Source organism: Hordeum vulgare, chromosome 7H (assembly GCF_904849725.1).
Source record: "Hordeum vulgare subsp. vulgare chromosome 7H, MorexV3_pseudomolecules_assembly, whole genome shotgun sequence".
Lineage (NCBI taxonomy): Eukaryota > Viridiplantae > Streptophyta > Magnoliopsida > Poales > Poaceae > Hordeum > Hordeum vulgare.
Genome location: NC_058524.1, coordinates 607,425,609 through 607,448,284, shown reverse-complemented (window position 1 = coordinate 607,448,284; position 22,676 = coordinate 607,425,609). Strand labels below are relative to the sequence as shown.

Genomic DNA, 22,676 nt, shown 5'->3' with positions numbered 1-22,676 from the left:
ACAAAACTGACAATCTCTCTCGAAGTAGCACGGTTTCGAACGAGAACTCATCTCTTACAAAGGGATTTCATTTTTTAAACTTATTTGAACTCCATACTTTTTGTGTGTTCAAAATGCACCATTCAAAGACACATCACAAAATTTCAACAATTTCTGACTTCATTTGGTATATTTCGTGCATTTACTTATTTGTTTTTTGAGCTAGTTGACCCTGAAATTGAAAAGCACTACAAATGAACTCTGAAAATGTTGAAATTTGGCATGCTATCATCATTTCACCCACATAGCATGTGTTAAAAATTTGAGAGGGCTACGACAAAAACTGGATGCAGTTCGTGTACAAAAGTGACAATCTCTCTCGAAGTAGCAGGGTTTCGAACGAGAACTCATCTCTTACAAAGGGATTTCATTTTTTTAAAACTTATTTGAACTCCATACTTTTTGTGTGTTCAAAATGAACCATTCAAAGGCACATCACAAAATTTCAACAATTTCTGACTTCATTTGGTATATTTCGTGCATTTACTTTTTTTGAGCTAGTTGACCCTGAAATTGAAAAGCACTACAAATGAACTCTGAAAATGTTGAAAGTTGGCATGCTATCATCATTTCACCCACATAGCATGTGTTAAAATGTTGAGAGGGCTACCACAAAAACTGGATGCAGTTCGTGTACAAAACTAACAATCTCTCTCGAAGTAGCACGGTTTCGAACGAGAACTCATCTCTTACAAAGGGATTTCATTTTTTAAAACTTATTTGAACTCCATACTTTTTGTGTGTTCAAAATGCACCATTCAAAGACACGTGACAAAATTTCAACAATTTCTGACTTCATTTGGTATATTTCGTGCATTTACTTTTTTTTTTGAGCTAGTTGACTCTGAAATTGAAAAGCACTACAAATGAACTCTGAAAATGTTGAAAGTTGGCATGCTATCATCATTACACCCACATAGCATGTGTTAAAAATTTGAGAGGGCTACGACAAAAACTGGATGCAGTTCGTGTACAAAACTGACAATCTCTCTCGAAGTAGTAGGGTTTCGAACGAGAATTCATCTCTTACAATGGGATTTCATTTTTTTAAAACTTATTTGAACTCCATACTTTTTGTGTGTTCAAAATTCACCATTCAAAGGCACATCACACAATTTCAACAATTTCTGACTTCATTTGGTATATTTCGTGCATTTACTTATTTATTTTTTGAGCTAGTTGACCCTGAAATTGAAAAGCACTACAAATGAACTCCGAAAATGTTGAAAGTTGGCATGCTATCATAATTTCACCCACATAGCATGTGTTAAAAAGTTGAGAGGGCTACGACAAAAACTGGATGCAGTTCGTGTACAAAACTGACAATCTCTCTCGAAGTAGTAGGGTTTCGAACGAGAACTCATCTCTTACAAAGGGATTTCATTTTTTTTAAACTTATTTGAACTCCATACTTTTTGTGTGTTCAAAAAGCACCATTCAAAGGCACATCATAAAATTTCAACAATTTCTGACTTCATTTGGTATATTTCGTGCATTTACTTATTTTTTTTTGAGCTAGTTGACCCTGAAATTGAAAAGCACTACAAATGAACTCTGAAAATGTTCAAAGTTGGCATGCTATCATCATTTCACCCACATAGCATGTGTTAAAAAGTTGAGAGGGCTATGACAAAAACTGAATGCAGTTCGTGTACAAAACTGACAATCTCTCTCGAAGTAGGAGGGTTTCGAACGAGAACTCATCTCCTACAAAGGGATTTCATTTTTTAAAAACTTATTTGAACTCCATAATTTTTGTGTGTTCAAAATGCACCATTCAAAGGCACATCACAAAATTTCAACAATTTCTGACTTCATTTGGTATATTTTGTGCATTTACTTAATTTTTTTGAGCTAGTTGACCCTGAAATTGAAAAGCACTACAAATGAACTCTGAAAATGTTGAAAGTTGGCATGCTATCATCATTTAACCCACATAGCTTGTGTTAAAAAGTTGAGAGGGCTACGACAAAAACTGGATGCAGTTCGTGTACAAAACTGACAATCTCTCTCGAAGTAGTAGGGTTTCGAACGAGAACTCATCTCTTACAAAGGGATTTCATTTTTTTAAACTTATTTGAACTCCATACTTTTTGTCTGTTCAAAATGCACCATTCAAAGGCACATCACAAAATTTCAACAATTTCTGACTTCATTTGGTATATTTCGTGCATTTACTTATTTTTTTTGAGCTAGTTGACCCTGAAACTGAAAAGCACTACAAATGAACTCTGAAAATGTTGAAAGTTGGCATGCTATCATAATTTCACCCACATAGCATGGGTTAAAAAGTTGAGAGGGCTACGACAAAAACTGGATGCAGTTCGTGTACAAAACTGACAATCTCTCTCGAAGTAGGAGGGTTTCGAACGAGAACTCATCTCTTACAAAGGGATTTCATTTTTTAAAAACTTATTTGAACTCCATACTTTGTGTGTTCAAAATGCACCATTCAAAGGCATGTGCAAAATTTCAACAATTTCTGACTTCATTTGGTATATTTCGTGCATTTACTTATTTTTTTTTGAGCTAGTTGACCCTGAAATTGAAAAGCACTACAAATGAACTCTGAAAATGTTGAAAGTTGGCATGCTATAATCATTTCACCCACATAGCATGTGTTAAAAAGTTGAGAGGGCTACGACAAAAACTGGATGCAGTTCGTGTACAAAACTGACAATCTCTCTCGAAGTAGCAGGGTTTCGAACGAGAACTCATCTCTTACAAAGGGATTTCATTTTTTTTAACTTATTTGAACTCCATACTTTTTGTGTGTTCAAAATGCACCATTCAAAGGCACATCACAAAGGGATTTCTTCTTCTCTCATATATGGTGGACACTAGCTCACCTGATTTTTCAACCGTCGATAATGGTCGCTACTCCTACTTCCCCTAGTGCATAACCAATATCTAGCACAAGGAGAAGAAGGAGAAGTGACCCCCACAACAAAAGTGGTTCCGCGGCACGCCACGTGGTTCCGCTGCACGCCATGTGGGACTAATGGTCTTTCATTTTTAAATGATTGTTTTAATCAAAAACAGATCTGTTACAAAAGGGATTTCATTTTTTGAACTTATTTGAACTGAAGACTTTTTGTATATATATATTTGGTCTAAATGCATGATACCATGAAGTTAGAAAGGGCTAAACCATTCAAATGTAGCAAATGAAGTTAGAAAGGGCTAAACCATTCAAATTTGGAAACTATAATGGCACAAACAGAAACTAGACATATATAAATTGGTCCAAGAAGTACATGATACTAGCCCAAACAGTACATAATAATAGCTACCATAGATATATATACAAGTGTTCGACGTTCAGAACACTACTCGTCTGAATCATCTAAATCAGAATGTCCACGTTCCTCGAGGTGACGCTGACCATAGTTGACGACTCGAATCTTGCGGTACAACTCGTATGAAACGTATGCATCTTTTGCTGCATACTGAATGTTGATATCATCAAGTGGGCCCTTCTCCCAAAGTTTGTGCTGATACTTTGGGAAACTGGTCTTCATATCACCATATGACTCGTTGATCAAGGCAACTACCATAGGAGCCATCGAAGTCCTGTCATGTCGAAGCCTGAATATCGTTTGGAGATCAACGAGGCAACCAGCTGGTATCTCAATACCGAAGTTGTGCCTCATCTTCAGCTTGTCGTTCCTTATGTCAACGGAAGCAAAAGTGACGCCGCTGCAAAGGAACTCCATGAGTCCTGGACAATGCTTGTCACTCCTGCAACAGAAACAAATTAAAATGGAACAAATGTTACATACTGTTGCAATAAGGAAACATGTTTCACTACAACTAAAGAGAAACTTATCTTTAGGATTCAAATAGAACATATGCAATGGAACCTAGAGAGATCACTATAGCTATCCAATGGAACCTAGAGAGATCACTAGCTATATGCAATTTTCACTACAACTATGATTTCAATGGAACATATTGAACCTTGGATCAAAGAACACCGCATAAAATTGTATCACTACAACTATGATTTCAATGGAACATATTGAACCAATCAGATTTTTCAGATTATGGAACACTATTCCAATCAGATTGTGTTCCCTTCAACTAATCAAAATTGTTTCACTATAAATATTTGAAGCGAACCAACTATGATTCCAATGGAACATATTAAACACTAGTTCATTCTAATAGATTTTTCAGATTATGGAACACTATTCCAATCAGATTGTGTTCCCCTTCAACTAATCAAAATTGTTTCACTACAACTATTTGAAGGGAACCAACTATGATTCCAATGGAACATATTAAACACTAGTTGATTCTAATACGATTTTTCAGATCATGGAAAACTATTCCAATTAGATTGTGCTCCCCTTCAAGTAATCAAAATTGTTTCACTACAACTATTTGAAGGGAACCAACTATGATTCCAATGGAACATATTACACACTAGTTGATTCTAATACGATTTTTCAGATTATGGAACACTATTCCAATTAGATTGTGCTCGCCTTCAACTAATCAAAATTATTTCACTACAACTATTTGAAGGGAACCAACTATGATTGAAACAAATAAAGTTATACAATGTCATTATCTTGGATCAAAGAAAGCCTCAAAACTTACCTCGCCCATTGGAAGATCAAGACATGGCTTGCGAAGCATATTTGGATGACGGCAACACCGCGTTGATCGGCCGTGTACTCCAGATCAAGCCCGAAGAACTTCTCATGATCCGCTGTGTGGTCAAACCATCGTTCCTTCAACTGTTGAAGGAAAAAACGGCACCTCCCTGCTCAGGTTCGTGTACACGACACGGAGCTTCGTCGTGCCATGCGCGACCACCTCATGAAAGCTAGTTGGCATGGTGGAAGAAGAGAAGGGAAGAAGAGAGGAGAAAAATAGAGAGGGCGACGCGCGAGAGAAGAAGAACAGAGAAATGGCGACTGTATGCTTCGGTTCGTGCTTTTCATCGCCCGAAACGACGCGGGATGCAAACTATTTCGGCCTTTAATCCCGGGTTGAGCCACCAACCGGGACTAAAGAGGTATACCAAACGGTTGCCACCACTACGGCAGGCCACGTGTTAGGCTTTTAGTCCCGGGTTGAGCCACCAACCGGGACTAAAGAAGTATACCAACCGTCGCCACAACCACGGCAGGCCACGTGTTAGGCCTTTAGTCCCGGGTTGAGCCACCAACCGGGACTAAAGGGGGATACGAACGGTTGCCACCACCACTGCCCGCCGCGTAGCCCTTTAGTCCCGGTTTGGGACACGAACCGGGACTAAAGGATCCTTACGGGCCGGGACTAAAGCCTCGAGGGAGGCATTGAGAATTGGGGCGACGTGGCCGGGCCTTTAGTCCCGGCCCAGAGGCAGGCCGGGACTAAATGGTCCAGGCCAAAGGCCCGTTTTCTACTAGTGTAATTATCCTCACTATATATATTATGCAGGTTGAAGATCGTCGAATTAAAAAAAGTAGGAAATCGTCGACGTTGGGTTCATTAGCCCAGATGTCGTAAATGAATTGACGATACGGAACTCAATCAAAGAGACCGAGGAGAACTTGCTAAACTCGTTCCTTATACATCAAAAAAGGGAAATAATCTTTCCTTACAACTTCAAGTGAGTGTTGTTGTCTTCTCTGTAAACTCGGTTTCGCTTACTCCAGGTTAATTAAGTAATGTAATTGATGACTTATATATGCGTGCGCAGAGACCACTTTATTCTGTTATCCATTGACGTTGGCAGGGCATTAGTAAATGTCTTAGACTCGAGACGTAAAGCCGAAGAGGATTATGAGGACATAACTGCAATGCTCAAGAAGTAAGTCAGTCAATATACCGAGACCATATCGGCATGAAACTTTCGTTAATTTCCTGATATCAAGTAATCATTTTCTTTGCCTAGCAGGGTTTGGATGAAGTTCGCCAATAAGGTTCCCGGTCTATACAAAGAGTTGTGATTTACACACCCCAAATTAAGTAGTACTAGCTAGTTCCGCGCATTTCTATTTGATTCAAATTTTCATCAATATATCATTACCATGTTTGTTTATCAATTTGATTGAACTCTATTCTTGTAAAGTGTATGTACCAAAAACAAGACACTGTTTTATAAGCATACTACGTATGCGAGTTCATTCGCCACTCAACCTCTGAGTGGGTCTTCTCTGAGAACCAATTTCAAGTACGTAAATAATATTCACAATTGTGTTGAGTTTTATTCATATATATGCATATATTGACCCCCCCCCCTTCTTTAAATTAGATCACGCAGATGCGGGATGAATTCCTACCATATGATCGCATACGAGCAATTCAATAGGAATTGGCGGAATTCTTTCTTGACCACGTCATACCTAAAGACGGAGGCTGGCATGTGGATTTGTCATTGGATCTTAATTAGATAATGTTTTGGATTAATTGTAAAAGATGTTATATTATATATATGTAATAGCATCGGATAGATATACGAAAACTTGTTGTTCGACCAAGCATGGAGAAAGAGAGGATACTTCTCTCTATTAGCTAGCTAACACAATATAAAACCACTAAATTAACGCTCCACAACCCCATCCAAACCCACCCCGATTCAAAAAAAAACCAAAACCCCAACTCCGGCCAGATGCTGACGCGTGGATGCCATGTTGTCCCGGTTGGTGTGACCAATCGGGACTAAAGAACCTCGTGCCCGGGCTACCCGCAGAGGCCACGTGAAGACCCTTCAATCGCGATTAGTAAGGGAACCGGGACTAAAGGTTATGGGCATTAGTCCCGACCCTTTAGCCCCGGTTCCAAAACCGGGGCTAATGGGCCTCTGGAACCGGGACACATGAGCGTTCCTTCCTTAGGAAGTCAACCGTATACACGTTGTCCTCCAGACGCACTAGATTCCGAGGAAATCATGGTGAAGCGTTTCTAGGCCATGATGTAATATTGCACCTACCTGGATGACTTATTGGACCATAGCAACTAGTAGGCCCTGCACGAGCCTAAGAATGTCAACCTTTTTCTGAAACAATGACACTAAAATTCAAAACAAATTAGATCTCTCCTTCTTCTTTGCTAGCCCTTTTCTTATTCTGTTCGCCCCCTTCCTGTGGCGGTGCTTGCTTCTGTCGGTTGTCAAAAACGCGAGTACATGACCACATCCTTGCACGCTCCTGTCGGTCGTCAGCCTCACACATGCGCTTAGCACTCATCTTGGCTGCTAGAGTTTGCACCCGATGTGGACGAATGTAGGAGTAGATGACTGCTAGATGTAGGAGTAGTTTGCACCTGATTTCCCGGCCACCCGCCTAGTCACTCTCGCACTCTCTTTCTCTTTCTCTCTCTCTCATCTTATATGATCTGGATGACTGATCCTGCTGCAAGGGTTCTTCCCTTTTAAGCGAGTGTTCATAATTGATGATGGTAATAAAGCCCCAATTTAAGCCCAAAGTAGGAATTAAGATTAACAATTGAGTGGCTGCCATACTTCTTTTCTCTCGAATTTGAACTTTATTTATATGAATCTTGTGTGCCCCAAATCTCTCAAGCCCCAGGTTAATCTGTTTACCAATTTTACAAAATATAACACTATCTTCTTCATTTGCAGTTTCACTAATATTACGTTGCTCCGAGTGAACAAAAATCGATTTGCCCAACGGCCTTTTGTTTGGTTGTTGCTAAGACACAACTTGTCGTTTTCCCCTAAAAGTAACAATACGATGTAGTTTTCACCTACTATATTAGCACTACTATCGCCAATAATAGATTTGACTCTATGATCATTATATTAATCTTTTTATGATCATCATATTAATCGTGGAAAAATGTTATACTATATATGCCACTTTTGTTACTTTGATAACATATTGTGTTAGTTAAAGTTTACACTGGATAATGAAAATCTCAGATGGCAACACGTATTTCTGAAATGAGGAAGTATTTTCGTTTCCAGCACAAAAACATAAAAAACATGATAGCAATTTACATTTGGCAGGGGCTGACAGCCACTGGACTATGTGTGTACGGTTATATTATTATCTGCAACAAGAAAGACCAAATGAGTGAGTGACAAAGCTATAAGCGGGTGCCCTTTTTCCAATCGATCATGACAAAATATTTCATATATTTCTCTGATGGTTTCTGTTCTTTCTTTCTGCAGCATCCTCTACGTCATCCTTTTCCTATGCATGTTTTACATCCGTTATTTCAATCATGTGCGTACGTCATTGTCTGTGTTGTTTGACACGTCCACTGCCTGCACTGACTGACCAGGTTGCTAACAGCCAATGATAAACACCTCCAACTCCAAGGCAACTAAAGCCCAATCCAAGATAGACAAAGTTGAAACGAGCAGCCCAGTAAGGAAAAAAAGACTTCTTAACAAGTGCAAAACATTTCAGTGAAGCGCATTCTACCCTCTAGTACGAACGTATTCATGTGACAGACCCAACCATTTCATTCATGACCAATTCTTATGGCGATACAATAATAAATATTCCAAGAAGTGCGCGTAACAGATCTTGGTAGCAGCAACATTTCTTCAGGTCTCAAAGGAAATTCTCCTAGCAAGCGTGGAGCAACGGGATGTCCGCATACGGGCCGTTGAGCACCCCATGGGCGATGACACTGTAGGCCTTCTCTGTCATGTGAACCTGGTCCCAGTTGGCGAACCTGGATGGGTCGCGGCAAACCTTCGCATTGAGGTCGCAATCATGGCCGGTGCCATAGGGGCCGTTGCCACCACAACACGCCACCAGGGGGTCATTGATGCCATTCCTCTTGGGGTTCCTGACAAACTCCATGGCGGCGCCATAGTAGTCGGCGTAGATGATCTTCACGCCAGGGTTGCGAGATTTGAGCCGGCCAACCTCCTTCTTCAATAGTTGGTTGTGCTTCTGAGAGAACTCGTTGTACCACTTGAGGCAGCCGAACTGGTCATAGTCCGCGGACATGTTAGTCTTGTGCCCACTGAGGTAAACCGGGACGCACCCGATGGGGAAGTTTCCCGGAACAAGGATCGTCTTGGCGCCGAGGTTGATCACCTCTTGGACGCCGGAGCCAATGCGGGAGATCACATCCGGCATGAACTCATACGGTGTGTCACGGCTGCGATCACGATCGTAGAACCAGAAGTTATAGTCGTTGCCGCCGATCTCGCCAAAGACGATGAGGGACTCTCTAAGGAGACTCTTGGTGGCAGCTGATCACACACACATAAAGGAATTAGCTGATTAATACAAGAAGAATGTAATACTCCCTCCATTTCAAAATATGTCTTTTTAATGATTTCATTAGGGGACTACATACGGAGCAAAATGAGTAAATCTGCACTCTAAAATATGTCTCTATTCATCAATATGTAGTCTTTTAATGGAACCTCTAATTTATATTTAGTAAAGGAGGAAGTATGTGGTAAAGACGATGCATGCATCCATGCACATATATTTTGTTGCATGAGTGCATACCTTTTCCAGGAGCTATCCGTGCGAGCACTGCCTTGAAGGAACCGAGCTGCCATTCGAGGCAAACGTGCCCCATATTGAAGTTATACCTTTTACTGTAGTAGTCGGGGCACAGGGCAACAGAGCCTGACACGGCGAAGTTGGCACCGGTGGGGAATTGCCCCGTCTTCTCCTCGGGCCCACTCGGCGGCAGGAGTGGCAGGCCCAACGCTTGCGTTGACACATGTACCAAATTCAGAAAATCGAGCACGAGTGAACTACAGTTGCGTGTGTGTACGTGCACTTACCGTAGAAGTCCACAATGAGTCGCCCGTCGGAGCAGCGGCCCATGGGATGGTGGAAGTAGGTTCCTCCATAAGGGGGCTTCCACATCGAACCTGAACGAAAGTTGCCGGTGTCGATAATGGAGTCGCCGAAGGCGAAGATGCGCTTAAAGCAGCCACATGACCCGAGATCGGCGTTAGGCAACAGGACTCCAAAGACGAAGAGGAGAGCCATGGAAACGATACTCCCCATTTTAGATTTCGCGGCTTAAGAATAGAAGTGTTGCAGATCTACTTTTTGTTTTGTATTCAAGATGGGTTCCATTGCTTCCCTTTTATAGAACATTATGTGCACGAGCGTGTATAAAGATGTATGGACATCACTAATATATTTTTAGTGGGATATACATTACAATCCGCAATATTTCCATGGAATTAAATGGTTGGTGCATTATGAAGACAATTAAAATATCAATCAGTTACAAATGAAGTCTTTCTGCAATTAAATTGGTTTGACATTCTTTCACAAAAAAGGTGTCTTATCTTACTCCACCACAATATTTCCCTGCAATTAAATTTGTTTGCTTTCTGAAGATAGAAAAAAATTCTCTTCTATATATACGAATGTAGTATCTATGAGATACAAGATTTTGCTTTCATGGCATTAATTCATGCACTATATATGTGCAATTGTGCATGTATGATATATAGTCAGTATTCAGAACGTGTTTGTCCTTGTAAGTTCACAGATGACGCTGAGAACAGGATTAATTGAGGAAATGTTTGTAATATTTTCCACATTTAATGAGTATATTGAGATAAATTGAATATACATCTTGTAAAAACTTTATACGAGTATATTAATTTGTGAATATTGAAGTAAAACCTCAATATTTAATCAATTAATGATGATTTTATACATCGTCGACAAACTTAAAAGGACAAATACATTTTAGTTTTGCCATATAGAGTGGATGAATTAATGGCATAATCAATCAAATCTTATCTTCGAGAAATAGTGCATTTGTATACAAGTTACGCCACACTTGATGATCGAGAAATTGATGCCCCCCTCTGATTAGATCCAACTAGTCGCCCGCCGTGCACCTGCACGGCCTAGCCTCTATAGTTATACGTATTTGCTAATAAATTTATATTATTATCTATATTGCAAGTGTTTAAATTTCAAATATGCTACATTTGGATAGACACTAAGTTATTCTAACAATGATATATCAGAAAATAAAAACACGTATTGTAAACTTCATTATAGGGAAGAGTGTGCATCTGATTTCTCATGTATGTTGCGCAAACTGTCATCACTGGTCTAAATGAAGCCTTCACGTAATAGTAGCAACATGCACCTCTTTGTTGCTTTGACAACACCTACTAAGGGATGAAGAGAGTATGAATTAAACTGGACTATATGGCAAGATATACATCTTCGTGATTTATTTAATCCACATTGTAGCACATATAACACAACTCAACAAAAGTTAGGATAAATATATAGTAAACACATACCGCTCAACAAATTCGACGTATGAGAGGCATGTGCTGCATGGGAAGTTTAATTTTTCCAAGGATGATGTATATATCAATTATTTACATATATAAAATTATTAGAATATGTACGTGGTATTTTTAAAGATAATTCTAGTGCCTAATATTTAAGTCGATATGTGTTCCATTTGCTAACCAACCCGAGGCTAGATGATTAGGTGCACAATGGTATCCCAAGCCCACCAGAGTTCAATTGCTAGGCCTGACACCAGTGCTCACATTTTTCTTGGATTTATTTCAGGACTTCTCGCAATATGCGTTTGTTGGAAGGAGATGTTCTCATCGACTACGAAGGCATCTATGGCAACTTTGTTAATCTCAATATGATATGTTGGCCTAGTCTATTGTAGGTGCTCATAGGTGTAGGATATGCGTGTGTGAGTTTATAGAAATGATTGTATATGCGTATGTATGAGTGTCCGCGTCTGTGCTATATCAAAAAAGATATGTGTTCCATTTAGTATTGGATCAAATAATTTAAAATTATATTACTTTGTTGCGGCCAGTGTATATATGCACCCCAACTACAATGGTACTCATACTATTATATAATATATATACATTTCTTCTTATGCATTAGGCAATGTTCGTGTCTTCACTCTTAACCTACAAACACAATGCTATACTTAATTGACGATGTATCTGTCTAGCACCATATTAAATAATAGAGTATCTCATAATACTTGAAAATATTTTACACCTAAAATTTTAAAATTAATGAACGCGGTCATGATATAATCCTATTTGAAATATATAGTATGGTTAACATATCAAGATATATGACATTCATAGTAGTCTATAAGCATTTTTTTTATATTCATGCCTAATTTATTTAGTTGGCAAGATCTACTTTCGTACAATGATTTTTTTAATTATGCACAGGATTAATTAGTTTTTATGCGTGTGTGAGTTTATAGAAATGATTGTATGTGCGTATGTATGATTGTCCGCGTCTGTGCTATATCAAAAAAGATATGTGTTCCATTTAGTATTGGATCAAATATTTTAAAATTATATTACTTTTTGCAGCCAGTGTATATATGCACCGCAACTACAATGGTACTCATACTATTATATAATATACATTTCTTCTTATGCATTAGGCAATGTTCGTGTATTCACTCTTAACCTACAAACACAATGCTATACTTAATTGACGTTGTATCTATCTAGCACCATATTAAATAATAGAGTATCTCATAATACTTGAAAAATATTTTACACCTAAATTTAAAAATTAATAAACGCGGTCATGATATAATCCTATTGGAAATATATAGTATGGTTAACATATCAAGATATATGACATTCATAGCAGTCTATAAGCATTTTTTTATATTCATGCCTAATTTATTTAGTTGACAAGATCTACTTTTCGTACAATGATATTTTTTTAATCATGCATGGGCTTAATTAGTTTTTATTAGTTGATACATCAGTGTTGATAACTTGCATGTGTAATTTTTTTGTCTACTAAGCGGACATCAATTGGTTTTTATTTCCATGCAAATTGGGATGTATGATTTTTTTTGTAGCTTGGGCTGTGAACACATTTAGGTTGTATACTAGTAAAATAACCCGTGCGTTGCCACGGAAGAAAAAAAAACATAATCTCCAATGATGGTGACCACATTATGTTCACATATCATCGCTTGATTTAAAAAATTTGTGCACAAATGTAAGAAAATGTTTCTTCTTTTAAATTTATTCACAAGTTGAAGCAATCTTTACATTTTCAAAAAATATATATCATGGTTGTCAAAAATCTTGGTAACTCAAAGATTTATTCTGAATTTCAAAAACATTTCTTAGCAAACATACAATAATAATCCGATCCATCCAACAGTTAATTCTTCAAAATTCACACATGTATATTGTCACAAAGACTTAGAAGCATTAATGTTTAACTACATACATTAGATCTTTCGTGAACAATTTTACAAATATGGAAACAATTTTAAAATTGAGAACATTTTTTACAATTTACAGACATTTAGTAAAAATCGTGAATATTTTTTATATTTTGAACGGGTTTAAATATTTTCTTTCGAATTGGCGACCAATTCAAGAAAAGACGAACATAATTTTTTATGTTGCAGGATTTTATTTTAAATTCACAAACATTTTTTGAAACGCATGAAGTTTTTAAGAATAAACAAACATTTTTATAAACCAGTAATATATTTATTAAATTCATGGACTTGTTTTGGAATTTGCAAAAAAAAAAAAAATCCGGCACTTTTTTTTAACCCTATTTTTAATTCAAAATAAAAAGTCGTCAGCATTTTAATTCAAAATTCCTATTTTTGAAAATGCAAAAGTTTTTGTAATTCTAAATTATTTAAAATATAAATAAACAAAAATGGAACGGAAAATTTTAAATAAAAAAAAACTATCAAAACAGGCATTAGCTATTTTGAAAATTTTAGAACATTTTTTAAATGGATTAACATATTTTGAATTAGAAATCATTTTATTAAATGCCTTTAATAATTTTTAATACATGGAATTGTATTTGAGAGCATGGACTTTCTTATTGTACAAACATTTTTCTAAAATTGCAAACATTTTATTGTATATGCGAGCATTTTTCACAAAACTCCGAGCAGTTTTTGAAGTCACAAACATTTTAATTTTTTAAATATGTTGATTTATAATTTTCAGTTTATTAAAATATTAAAGATTATTTGAAGTTCTAAATTATTTAAAATAAAAATAAAACGGAACTGAAAATAAATAAATAAAGGGAACTAAAAGCAGGCGCCTGTGCATGGGCCGGCCCATATGGTGTGCTGGAAATTCTCCCAGCATGCAGAGTGAAATATAGAAGGTTTTTACATGGGCCGGCCTAGTCCAAGATTTTTCGCTTTGTGAAACGTTTTTAATTACTTACCGGTGGCATGATGGGTAATTTATGCAAACTTTAGGGGTAGTTTTCAAGATGGACGACCAGAAACCGTATTTGCTTTATTATTAGAGAAAGATAAGTATGTGGGATTTTTTCAAGGAAAAGGTACGTGCTTCTTTCTGGTAACATAGACGTGCAACTTTAGGACTCTTAGTTTGGGCTCCATGCTTAGGACTCTTTTTCAAGGAGAAGGCATGTGCGATTAGGACTCTTATTTTTAGGTGCAAGTTTGATCTTTCATTTTAAGTACGTGGAGATAAAAGAATCTTTTTTGCTACATGATCCATGTTTTTTAACATACGTGATAAGGCAGGGTTCTCCTTTTTTTCTAAGAGTGGATATCCCTTACATACGTGGTGATTTTTCAAAAGCAAGTCACAACCTTTAAGTAGATCTTGACCATTAAATTTAATATCTAATGGCAATATTAATCTTGATGATGTGGATTAACGTAAAGTCTAGAAAGGTGCCTCCAATTAGTAAATAAAAGATGGATTTTTAGAGGTATGTGATAGGGTGTTGTTTTAGAAGGCCAACAATGTGGTGAACATGGAAAGTTGCACTGAAGTAAAATTTACATATTTTTCACAAATTTTCAGGACTATGGGTAAGACTCTTCGTCCACATACTTGCCAGTGAATTCCTCATTTCATGTTAGACTAACATGTTGGCCCAGACTAAAAGTACTTGCAAATTTTGTCCCAAATTAAATTTAGTGGCTAATGTGTAGATAGAACATATCGATGTAATGGTAGGAACTTATCTTTCCGAATTATATCATGATTTTTAAAAGTAAATGTAGAAAAACAATAGTGTAGAAACTTCCACGGGTTGGATTCAACGGCTTAATATCTTGTAATTACATACCTTGATATCTCCATAATTTATGTGGAATCTTCAACATCAGCGATATCGAGTATCCTTAGCAATGTCTTCCCGCCTCTATACCTCTTCACTTCATGTGTTCCTCGATCCAATGGATAGAGAACCAACCATCAGTATATATGTTCTGTGTGTAGACCTGAGTCCTCTCCTCTCAGTATGTGAACTTTCTCCTACGCTCCAAACAATTATGTGACTGTCCTCGTACCATGAGTGGAACCGGGTATCCGGGAATGCGAATGGCCGAACCTTTATATTGGCCTCAGGGTGTCGCTTTGAGCATACATGTCTCTCTGAGAATAGACATCTTGCCACTAACGAACGCATTGGTTCAAGTCCACATTGTCTCTTCAATTAATTTGAACGAAATTAGCACCATTTATATTTTCATTGACGCATCTACCATTCTGAGCTTGAAAATTAATAGCGAGACCAAAGAGGGAAATTGAAACCTGATTTTAATCAAGTAGTAGAATCTAAAATGTTATTAAAATAATTCTCTAATTTAAAATAGCCATATGTAATATTGGAAAACACATTGCAGCAAAATATTTTGTATTGTGGTTTATACATGATACACAAGAGGATAGTAATGGCGTGTAAGGATTTTAGGATACACTGCATTTTCTATGATCCAATCTACTAGTACAAATAGGCCCATCACTGGTCGGAAATCTCAAGTGGCTCAACAAGAAATCCCGCTAGGGATGGGCCTCCGTGGAACAGCTGCATGAGCAGTTAACGGTTTAGATTAAGAGGTTGTTTGGTTAGTGACAGCTCTGGCCTGCCAATCATGGACTCGATAAATAACTGGCGCGTGATTTCGCTTTCAATGACTTACCATAAAGTTGGCTCGAAATTGTATGGGGCTGTTGTAGAGGTGTGGGCGCACGAATTATTTGGTCTTCATCCAAATGACATGCAAGGCTGGGTTCATGACCAATTTTGCTTCGAGGGTATCTTACGGAAATGATTCAAACAACTCCTAAAACATACCCCTTCATTGTAAATGCAAAATTGTCTATTTGATGCTGACTTTGCACAAGTTTTCTGAAGTATAGGACCGTGTCCACTATCATGCTCGAGTGCAATATAAAGATTAGTTTGTTTGTATTTATCAATTGGTATGTACTTATCAAATTTGAACTAAAACCACGACAAACAATATGATACAGAGGGTGAATAGGTCAATTCCTTGTTAATGTAAAGTGACGTAAACTAATGAGTTGGCCACACATGGACCGGCATGTCACATAATGACAAGACACGATGCAAATTAAGCATGCCAGTAGAAAAATGTTAATGGAAATGCAACCACTGGATGAATATATTTATTTTCGGACACAAGAGAATATCTATCATGCATAGTCTTATCGTATCCAGGTTAGGATAACCTTATTATCCGACGAAGTTGCAATTAGACGACATCTATAGTAGATGTAAGATGGTGCTTGGTGCAGAAAAAAATTAAAGGAGCAAAATAAATACAGTTGTAATAACAAACATGGATATTGCATGGCATGTTCTTCCAGCCGTGGAACACGAACCAAAACTACTTGAAATATAGTAATGACGTATCTTATGATGGAGCGGCGTTTACTAAGGGGTGATGGGTGGAGAAACCGAGGAAGGAGGAGGACGAGCTAAAACGAGATAGGAATTATATCTCATGTGGGAAAACAAAAGGAAACGAGTGGAAGATAAGACCACATGATAAACGATAAGAGAGCGGAAGCAGCAGATGGGCCCAGCATCTACGTGGAGTGGCGGATCTAGGATTTGGAGTAATCCGGAGCGGACTTTTAAAGGAACCAAAAAATCAATGCCACGGTACAATTATTAAATAAGACATTCAACAAAATATTTGACCAAGTAGTATGGAATCAGGCAAGATGATCAACAAAACTAATTATTCAAAGTAGTTTAATTATCAGTAGCTAGGCAGAAAAAAATAGCACAAGAGAATATGCATATAAATTCTAACTTGGAGTTCTAAAATCTTCCATTTGGATAATTTGACAAGTAATCAAAGAATGATACAATGGAACGGTAGAAGTACTCCTTGGAACAAGGCAAGATTAGGAGGAGAATGAGAGTGGAAGAACCTACTGATTACTGCCTTGTTGGCTGCTAATTGCAATATCGAGCGGGGTGTGTTGTTATGGAAATGATGTCTTCCGAGACGGCGGTGCCATGAGCAGGAACGGGTGGACTTTATCCTTGCACATCCAGCGCCGCGGCGAGACAGCAAGTCTGCATGTGTGGAGGTGTGATTGATGACTTAATGGATTTTCTGGATCCATCGTCCATTGCAAATTGGTGGAGCGTCAAGGCTCAATTTTGTATAGATACAATTGGCTTAAGTTCAACTGGGCTGTACTGCCAATTTCTGTTACTTAGGTGACAGCCCAAATCATAAAACAAAATGGTATGTTCGTCTTCCTGTCCGATCTTCCTGGAGTTGCAAAATGTACATACCTCAAAACAAGAACAGAGTATCGCTCTCGCCCCCATGATGGCCAATATAGTACATGGGTACTCCTAGGTTCCAAAATTTTACCTAGGGCGGCCGCCGCTACATGACTCCGTGCTGGATCCTCCCCTCTCTACGTGTCGCATAGCGCAACCAACGGAATCATCATCCGGCTAAAGAGCCCCCTTGAAGAAGACATATTTATTTTTATGGCCTAATAATCCGGCCATCGAATAAACATCTTTATTATGTATAACAATGCAAACATTAAGTCAAAAAAAGCAAACACTATCTTCTCTAAACATATAGTAACATAAAATAAACACGGGCCCATTCCCATCACACAATTAGACCTAATAATCTAACAAATATCCTTAACCTAATCCATTTTTATGTGCACTTAACAATTCACATTAACTGACCATACTCCAGCTCAAAGGGAAATAGGATCGTGCACCACACGCCCCACAACTTCAACCGTCGCCCCGGACACCAGATACACACACGGATGGCGGACGAGCATAGGAAGGAGTAGCCACGCTCCAGGATGAAGAGGACAATGTTCTCGTCGACCTAGGTATAAGCGTCATGTTCGCACTAAATGGCGGCTAGTGCACGCTGGTGATTTCTGCCGCAATCCAACGCATGCCGATGTGCTAGAGACCGTGGCCGAGAAGGTGGTGGACGCGTACTATGGCGACGCCTTTGGGGAACATAGGAGCGAGCTCGGCGATGTCAAAGAGGAGATAGGATGCGATATGCTGCAGCCAGAAGTGTAGGGGGCGTGAGTCGGAGGTGCACAAGTACACCAACCCCCTTCGTCTTTGCAGGCAAGCATCTTCGAAACGGCGCTAGAGCTGCTCGTTCTTCCCAACGACAACGTCGTCAAGATGTTCATCGACATCGTTCAGGTTCTCTTTACGCTTGCTCATAGTCCCTTTTTTGTTGTTAGTTTTTTAGCCGGGCTAATGCCCTTTCTATTAATACCGAGATAACAGAAATACTTCCGAGTTCAAAAGTCTGACTAGAAAAAAAGGGAAAAGGAAAAGAGAGCTCAAGCACTCCAGGGAAACCCACAACAAACATTTGCAATTGTAACTGGCCCTTATACTAATACTTACAAAAAAGTTTGGGATATTCAACATAAACAACTTATGAAGCCATTGAGGAAATGCGATAACAAGAAATTTAATCATGTGTGGGTTCGGTTTCAACGCGGAGCAGAGTTATAAAACTGCAAAGTGGCATGATGCACTGGCTCTCATTTGTTTCTATTAGCCATCGAGATGTGTCAGGGTTCAATGGCAAAATATTGCTAGTAGTTCACATTCTCCTCTACTGAAGGCCATTATTATTTGAAACCTTCCCAATAGATACACTAGGTTTACGAAGAAACAATAGGTATATATTTATTTATTTTAAAATTCACCAGTGGCAGTGGGGATTAGTCAATACTTAACATATGCGATAATCAGATATTTCATACAGGGGTAGTCACACAGACATAAAGCATGTATGTACTATAGCAAAATTACCTTCATCAATAGGTGCCAATATGTTTGGAGATTTCACTGGTGCAGTTACGTGTATAAGTGAAATCGTTTCCCGTAATAAGCTTAGCAACTCCTTGCAGCGTCTTGTTCCTCACATCAATAGCAATCACCACTTCCATCTGGTCTTGTGGGCAGGCCTTAGAAAGCATGTACACAACATCATCGTCCATGCTCGAGGTGGGATAACCAATGATGAGATGTTGTAGTAATGTTGATTGGGTGGGGTTGTCGCTGATGTTATGCCGCCTAGGCAGCTGCTCAGAATGGATTGGCTGGACAGCGATGTCAGCAACGTCAATGGTGAGGTCAAGGCGCCATTCCTTCCACGAAGGAAATGTGGTGGCACAATCAAGGCTCCAGGTCCTGAACTTCCATCCTGTACAAGGTTCGTTGCACCGTCTGTCATGACGCTTTTGGCGAAACCAGTCCATATATAGAACTCATCAGGAGGAGGATTTCTTGGTGGGCAGACTTTGATCTCAACGTACTTGATGACATCCTTGAGCAGGCTGACGGCGATGTCCCAATATTTCTACGAGCGGCTTCTGTGGTAGAGTCTCCAGTTACCCCTGGCCGGCAGCGGCAGCGGTATGCCGATGAGAAGGGGATTCTCATCGAACACATTGCAGAGGAGGATGACACGCCAGAGGTCAATCCAGCAGACCATGCCACGCCCGAGCATGATCACCTTGGTTGTCTCGTGGTACGGCGCACCGTCCACAGGGCGCACCGCGTCCCTCAGCGGATCTGCCACTGACACGACCTTGGAGGTCCACCCCTCGTGAGGCCTGGAGGAGGAGCGGTACAGGCAGAGATCGAACTCCGATTCGTTGAGCCTGCCGTCCTCCCTGAGGCTCACAATGAGGCACCTGCTGGTGAGAATGGCGACGGCGGCGAGTCCGCCGAGGCTGAGGAGGGCGACCTCCTGGTCGCGGAAGCGGTGGGGGTACGGATGCGGAAGAAGGTCCAGCGATGGGGACCGATGGTGCGCCCTGTAGAGGAAGTAGTCGCAGTAACGCGGACCGAACAGGACGGAGGAGCTGACGGAAAGGCAGAAGAGGATGAGATCGGCCTCCGCGGTGATGACGGTGGGTGCCAAGGAGAAATCGGCGGGTCCGTGGCCCGGGCAGTGGACGCAGAAGTGGGAGACGTGGGGAGGGCGGGCCGTGCAGAAGGAGACCTCGATGCGGTGGCTCGTGGTGGTGGAGCTATGGGCGAAGCTGGCGTTCGGGCATTCAGCGATGTAGTCCAGGGTGTCGAGGAGGATCCAGTGCTGGTGGAGCTATGGGTAGTGAAGGCGGACTAAGGACGGTGGCCGCCATGGCTTTTCCTTGGTGTGGAATGGCTCTGTCGTCTGTGGGCTGTGGCGGCGCTGATTGGGAAAGGGGTGTTTGTAGTCCGATCTCTCTGGTACTAAGCCCCGTGTGGTAGGTTAGATTTCGTTGTTAATTGTCCTTCCTGGTAACTGATTCCCGTAGACTTAGCATCTTCCTAATAATGCTAAAAAACCATAAAAATTGCTAGTCTAAAACTGCTGATGAGTATTTGTTTCCTAAAATATTTTGATTAATCCCACTTTTTGTGCGAAAATATTTTTTGAAAGTACTATTATGTCTCACAATTAAATCCAATAAATAGTTACCATTTTTATTATATATAAATGCATTTTCTTTACTAAGAAAACATTCTTGGTGTGCAGAAACATCACTTTGGAATGGCGTCAAATCCCATTTTCTACGGGAAAAACTTTGGGAAACTAAAATTATGTCTCATACTTAAATTCGGCAATTATATATGATATTCTAAATGAAATTTGTTTTTTTTTGGTCGTGAAAACTTCTGATCTATTCACCGTCAATCATTATAGTACACGAGATTGCTAACTTTCAGTCGTCTGGAATATAGCAATAGTTGTGGACGACCTCGGGATCGGTCGATCCGCTTCTCTCACACGACCCCCAGTTTGTTTTAGGACTGATTTTTTTTTCTTCTGCTGAAAACCGTCTCCTTCTACTGAAAACCATAGTACGTCCGAGTTTTTTTGTTTTTTATTCACATCAAGATTCAATCCTTGTACCCCTCATGACGTAACTCAACTAACCAACCAGCTCACCTATGTACCATTTCGCTAGTAAAAAATAGGGCTTTGGTTCGAAGCATTAATCATGGTTCGCTTTTGAACCGGGACTAATGCTGCCACTAGTCCCGATTCGTGAGGCTAGGCTTTAGTCCCGGTTAATTAGCACACTTTTGGTAAATTCAAACAAACTTTTCGTAAATCCAAGCAACACTTTCGTAAATCCAAGCAAACTTTTAATAATTCCAAGCAACGCTTTCGTAAATCCAAGCAAACTTTTCGTAAATCCAAGCAAACTTTTCGTAAATTCAAACAACCTTTTCATAAATCTAAACAACCTGTTCTAAACTTAACATATGAGTTGATTGAGAACAAGAAACGAGATATTGACATTTTGCTAGAATAGGTACTTATGTTATAAATTCTGAGGAATGCCTTTAGTTACTGTTTGAAAAAAGGTTACAAAATATAGAATGATAATAATTAGTGTAGTCACGAACCTAGTAATAGAAACATTTAAGCGCCGATTGAAAAGGACGACAATTTTTTTGATTGTGTGCTAGTTTGCATCTAGTTCCTTGCTTTCATGGATGGCCGGGCATGAAACGACCGACCTCTCTCTCTCTCCCTCTCCCTCCCGCCCTCCCTCTCTCCCTCTCTCTCCCTAAGATGACCCTACTATTATCATGCATGCTTGCCCCAAGTTTGTTGCACATGTTAAACTATGTAGTGCAAATAAATAGCTTACCCCATGTGGGTGCCAAGGAGAAATCGGCGGGTCCGTGGCCCGGGCAGTGGACGCAGAAGTGGGAGACGTGGGGAGGGCGGGCCGTGCAGAAGGAGACCTTGATGCGGTGGCTCGTGGTGGTGGAGCTATGGGCGAAGCTGGCGTTGGGGCATTCGGCGATATAGCCCAGGGTGTCGAGGAGGATCCAGTTTGGCGGATCTTGGCCCTCGCCCTCGTCCTTGGGTAGTGAAGACGGACTAAGGACGGTGGCCGCCATGGCTTTTCCTTGGGGTGGAATAGCTCTGTCCTCTCTGGCGGCGCTGATTGGTCGTCCGATCTCTCTGCTACTAAGCCCCGTGTGGTAGGTTAGATTTCCGCATGTAGTCGCGTCGATTGAAATGGACGACAAATTTTTCTGTGAATGTTTATGACCATGGTTTGTTGGATGGTTGACATGACAATGTAACATAAATTATGATCATTGAATATTTAGATGCAGTTGAGATTGAGAAAAATATGGTTTTAGGGCCCCATTATTTTGTCTTGCCCCGGGCCCCCAAAATCTCAGGACTGGCCTTGAGTATTTCTGCACAGTGCGGACGTATTTGGCTATGAAAGATTATAAAAAAGAACATATGTCGAATTATCCATGTCAATATAATTTCTATGCAAATATACATAAACATAATCAATACATTGAATTACTTGTCCAACATCAACTATTTGATCAAGTGTGAAAATATTCATTGAGAGTTGA

General features: G+C 39.6%; 1 protein-coding gene across 2 annotated transcripts; it reads right to left on the bottom strand.

The window, feature by feature from the left end:
- Positions 1–8,443: 8,443 nt before the first annotated feature.
- Positions 8,444–10,069, bottom strand: LOC123413092 (GDSL esterase/lipase At1g28580-like). Of its 2 annotated transcripts, none has more exons than XM_045106038.1 (3): positions 9,761–10,069; positions 9,477–9,683; positions 8,444–9,211 (listed from the first exon to the last, which is right to left on the bottom strand). In XM_045106038.1, the coding sequence occupies exons 1-3, from the start codon at positions 9,987–9,989 to the stop codon at positions 8,574–8,576; spliced, it is 1,074 nt and encodes a 357-aa protein (XP_044961973.1). In that variant the 5' UTR covers positions 9,990–10,069; the 3' UTR covers positions 8,444–8,573. The 2 variants fall into 2 exon arrangements, with proteins under 2 accessions (XP_044961973.1, XP_044961972.1); XM_045106037.1 differs by having other exon boundaries at positions 9,477–9,689; positions 9,761–10,068.
- Between the last annotated feature and the right edge of the window lie 12,607 nt (positions 10,070–22,676).

Bases quoted from the DNA above. Each gene is read 5' to 3' on its own strand.
- LOC123413092 (XM_045106037.1), bottom strand. From the start codon at position 9,989: ATGGGGAGTATCGTTTCCATGGCTCTCCTCTTCGTCTTTGGAGTCCTG. The intron at 9,690-9,760 runs GTAAGTGCACGT...TACATGTGTCAA, and splicing joins ACTCATTGTGGACTTCTACG to CGCAAGCGTTGGGCCTGCCA. The intron at 9,212-9,476 runs GTATGCACTCAT...GTGTGTGATCAG, and splicing joins ACGGATAGCTCCTGGAAAAG to CTGCCACCAAGAGTCTCCTT.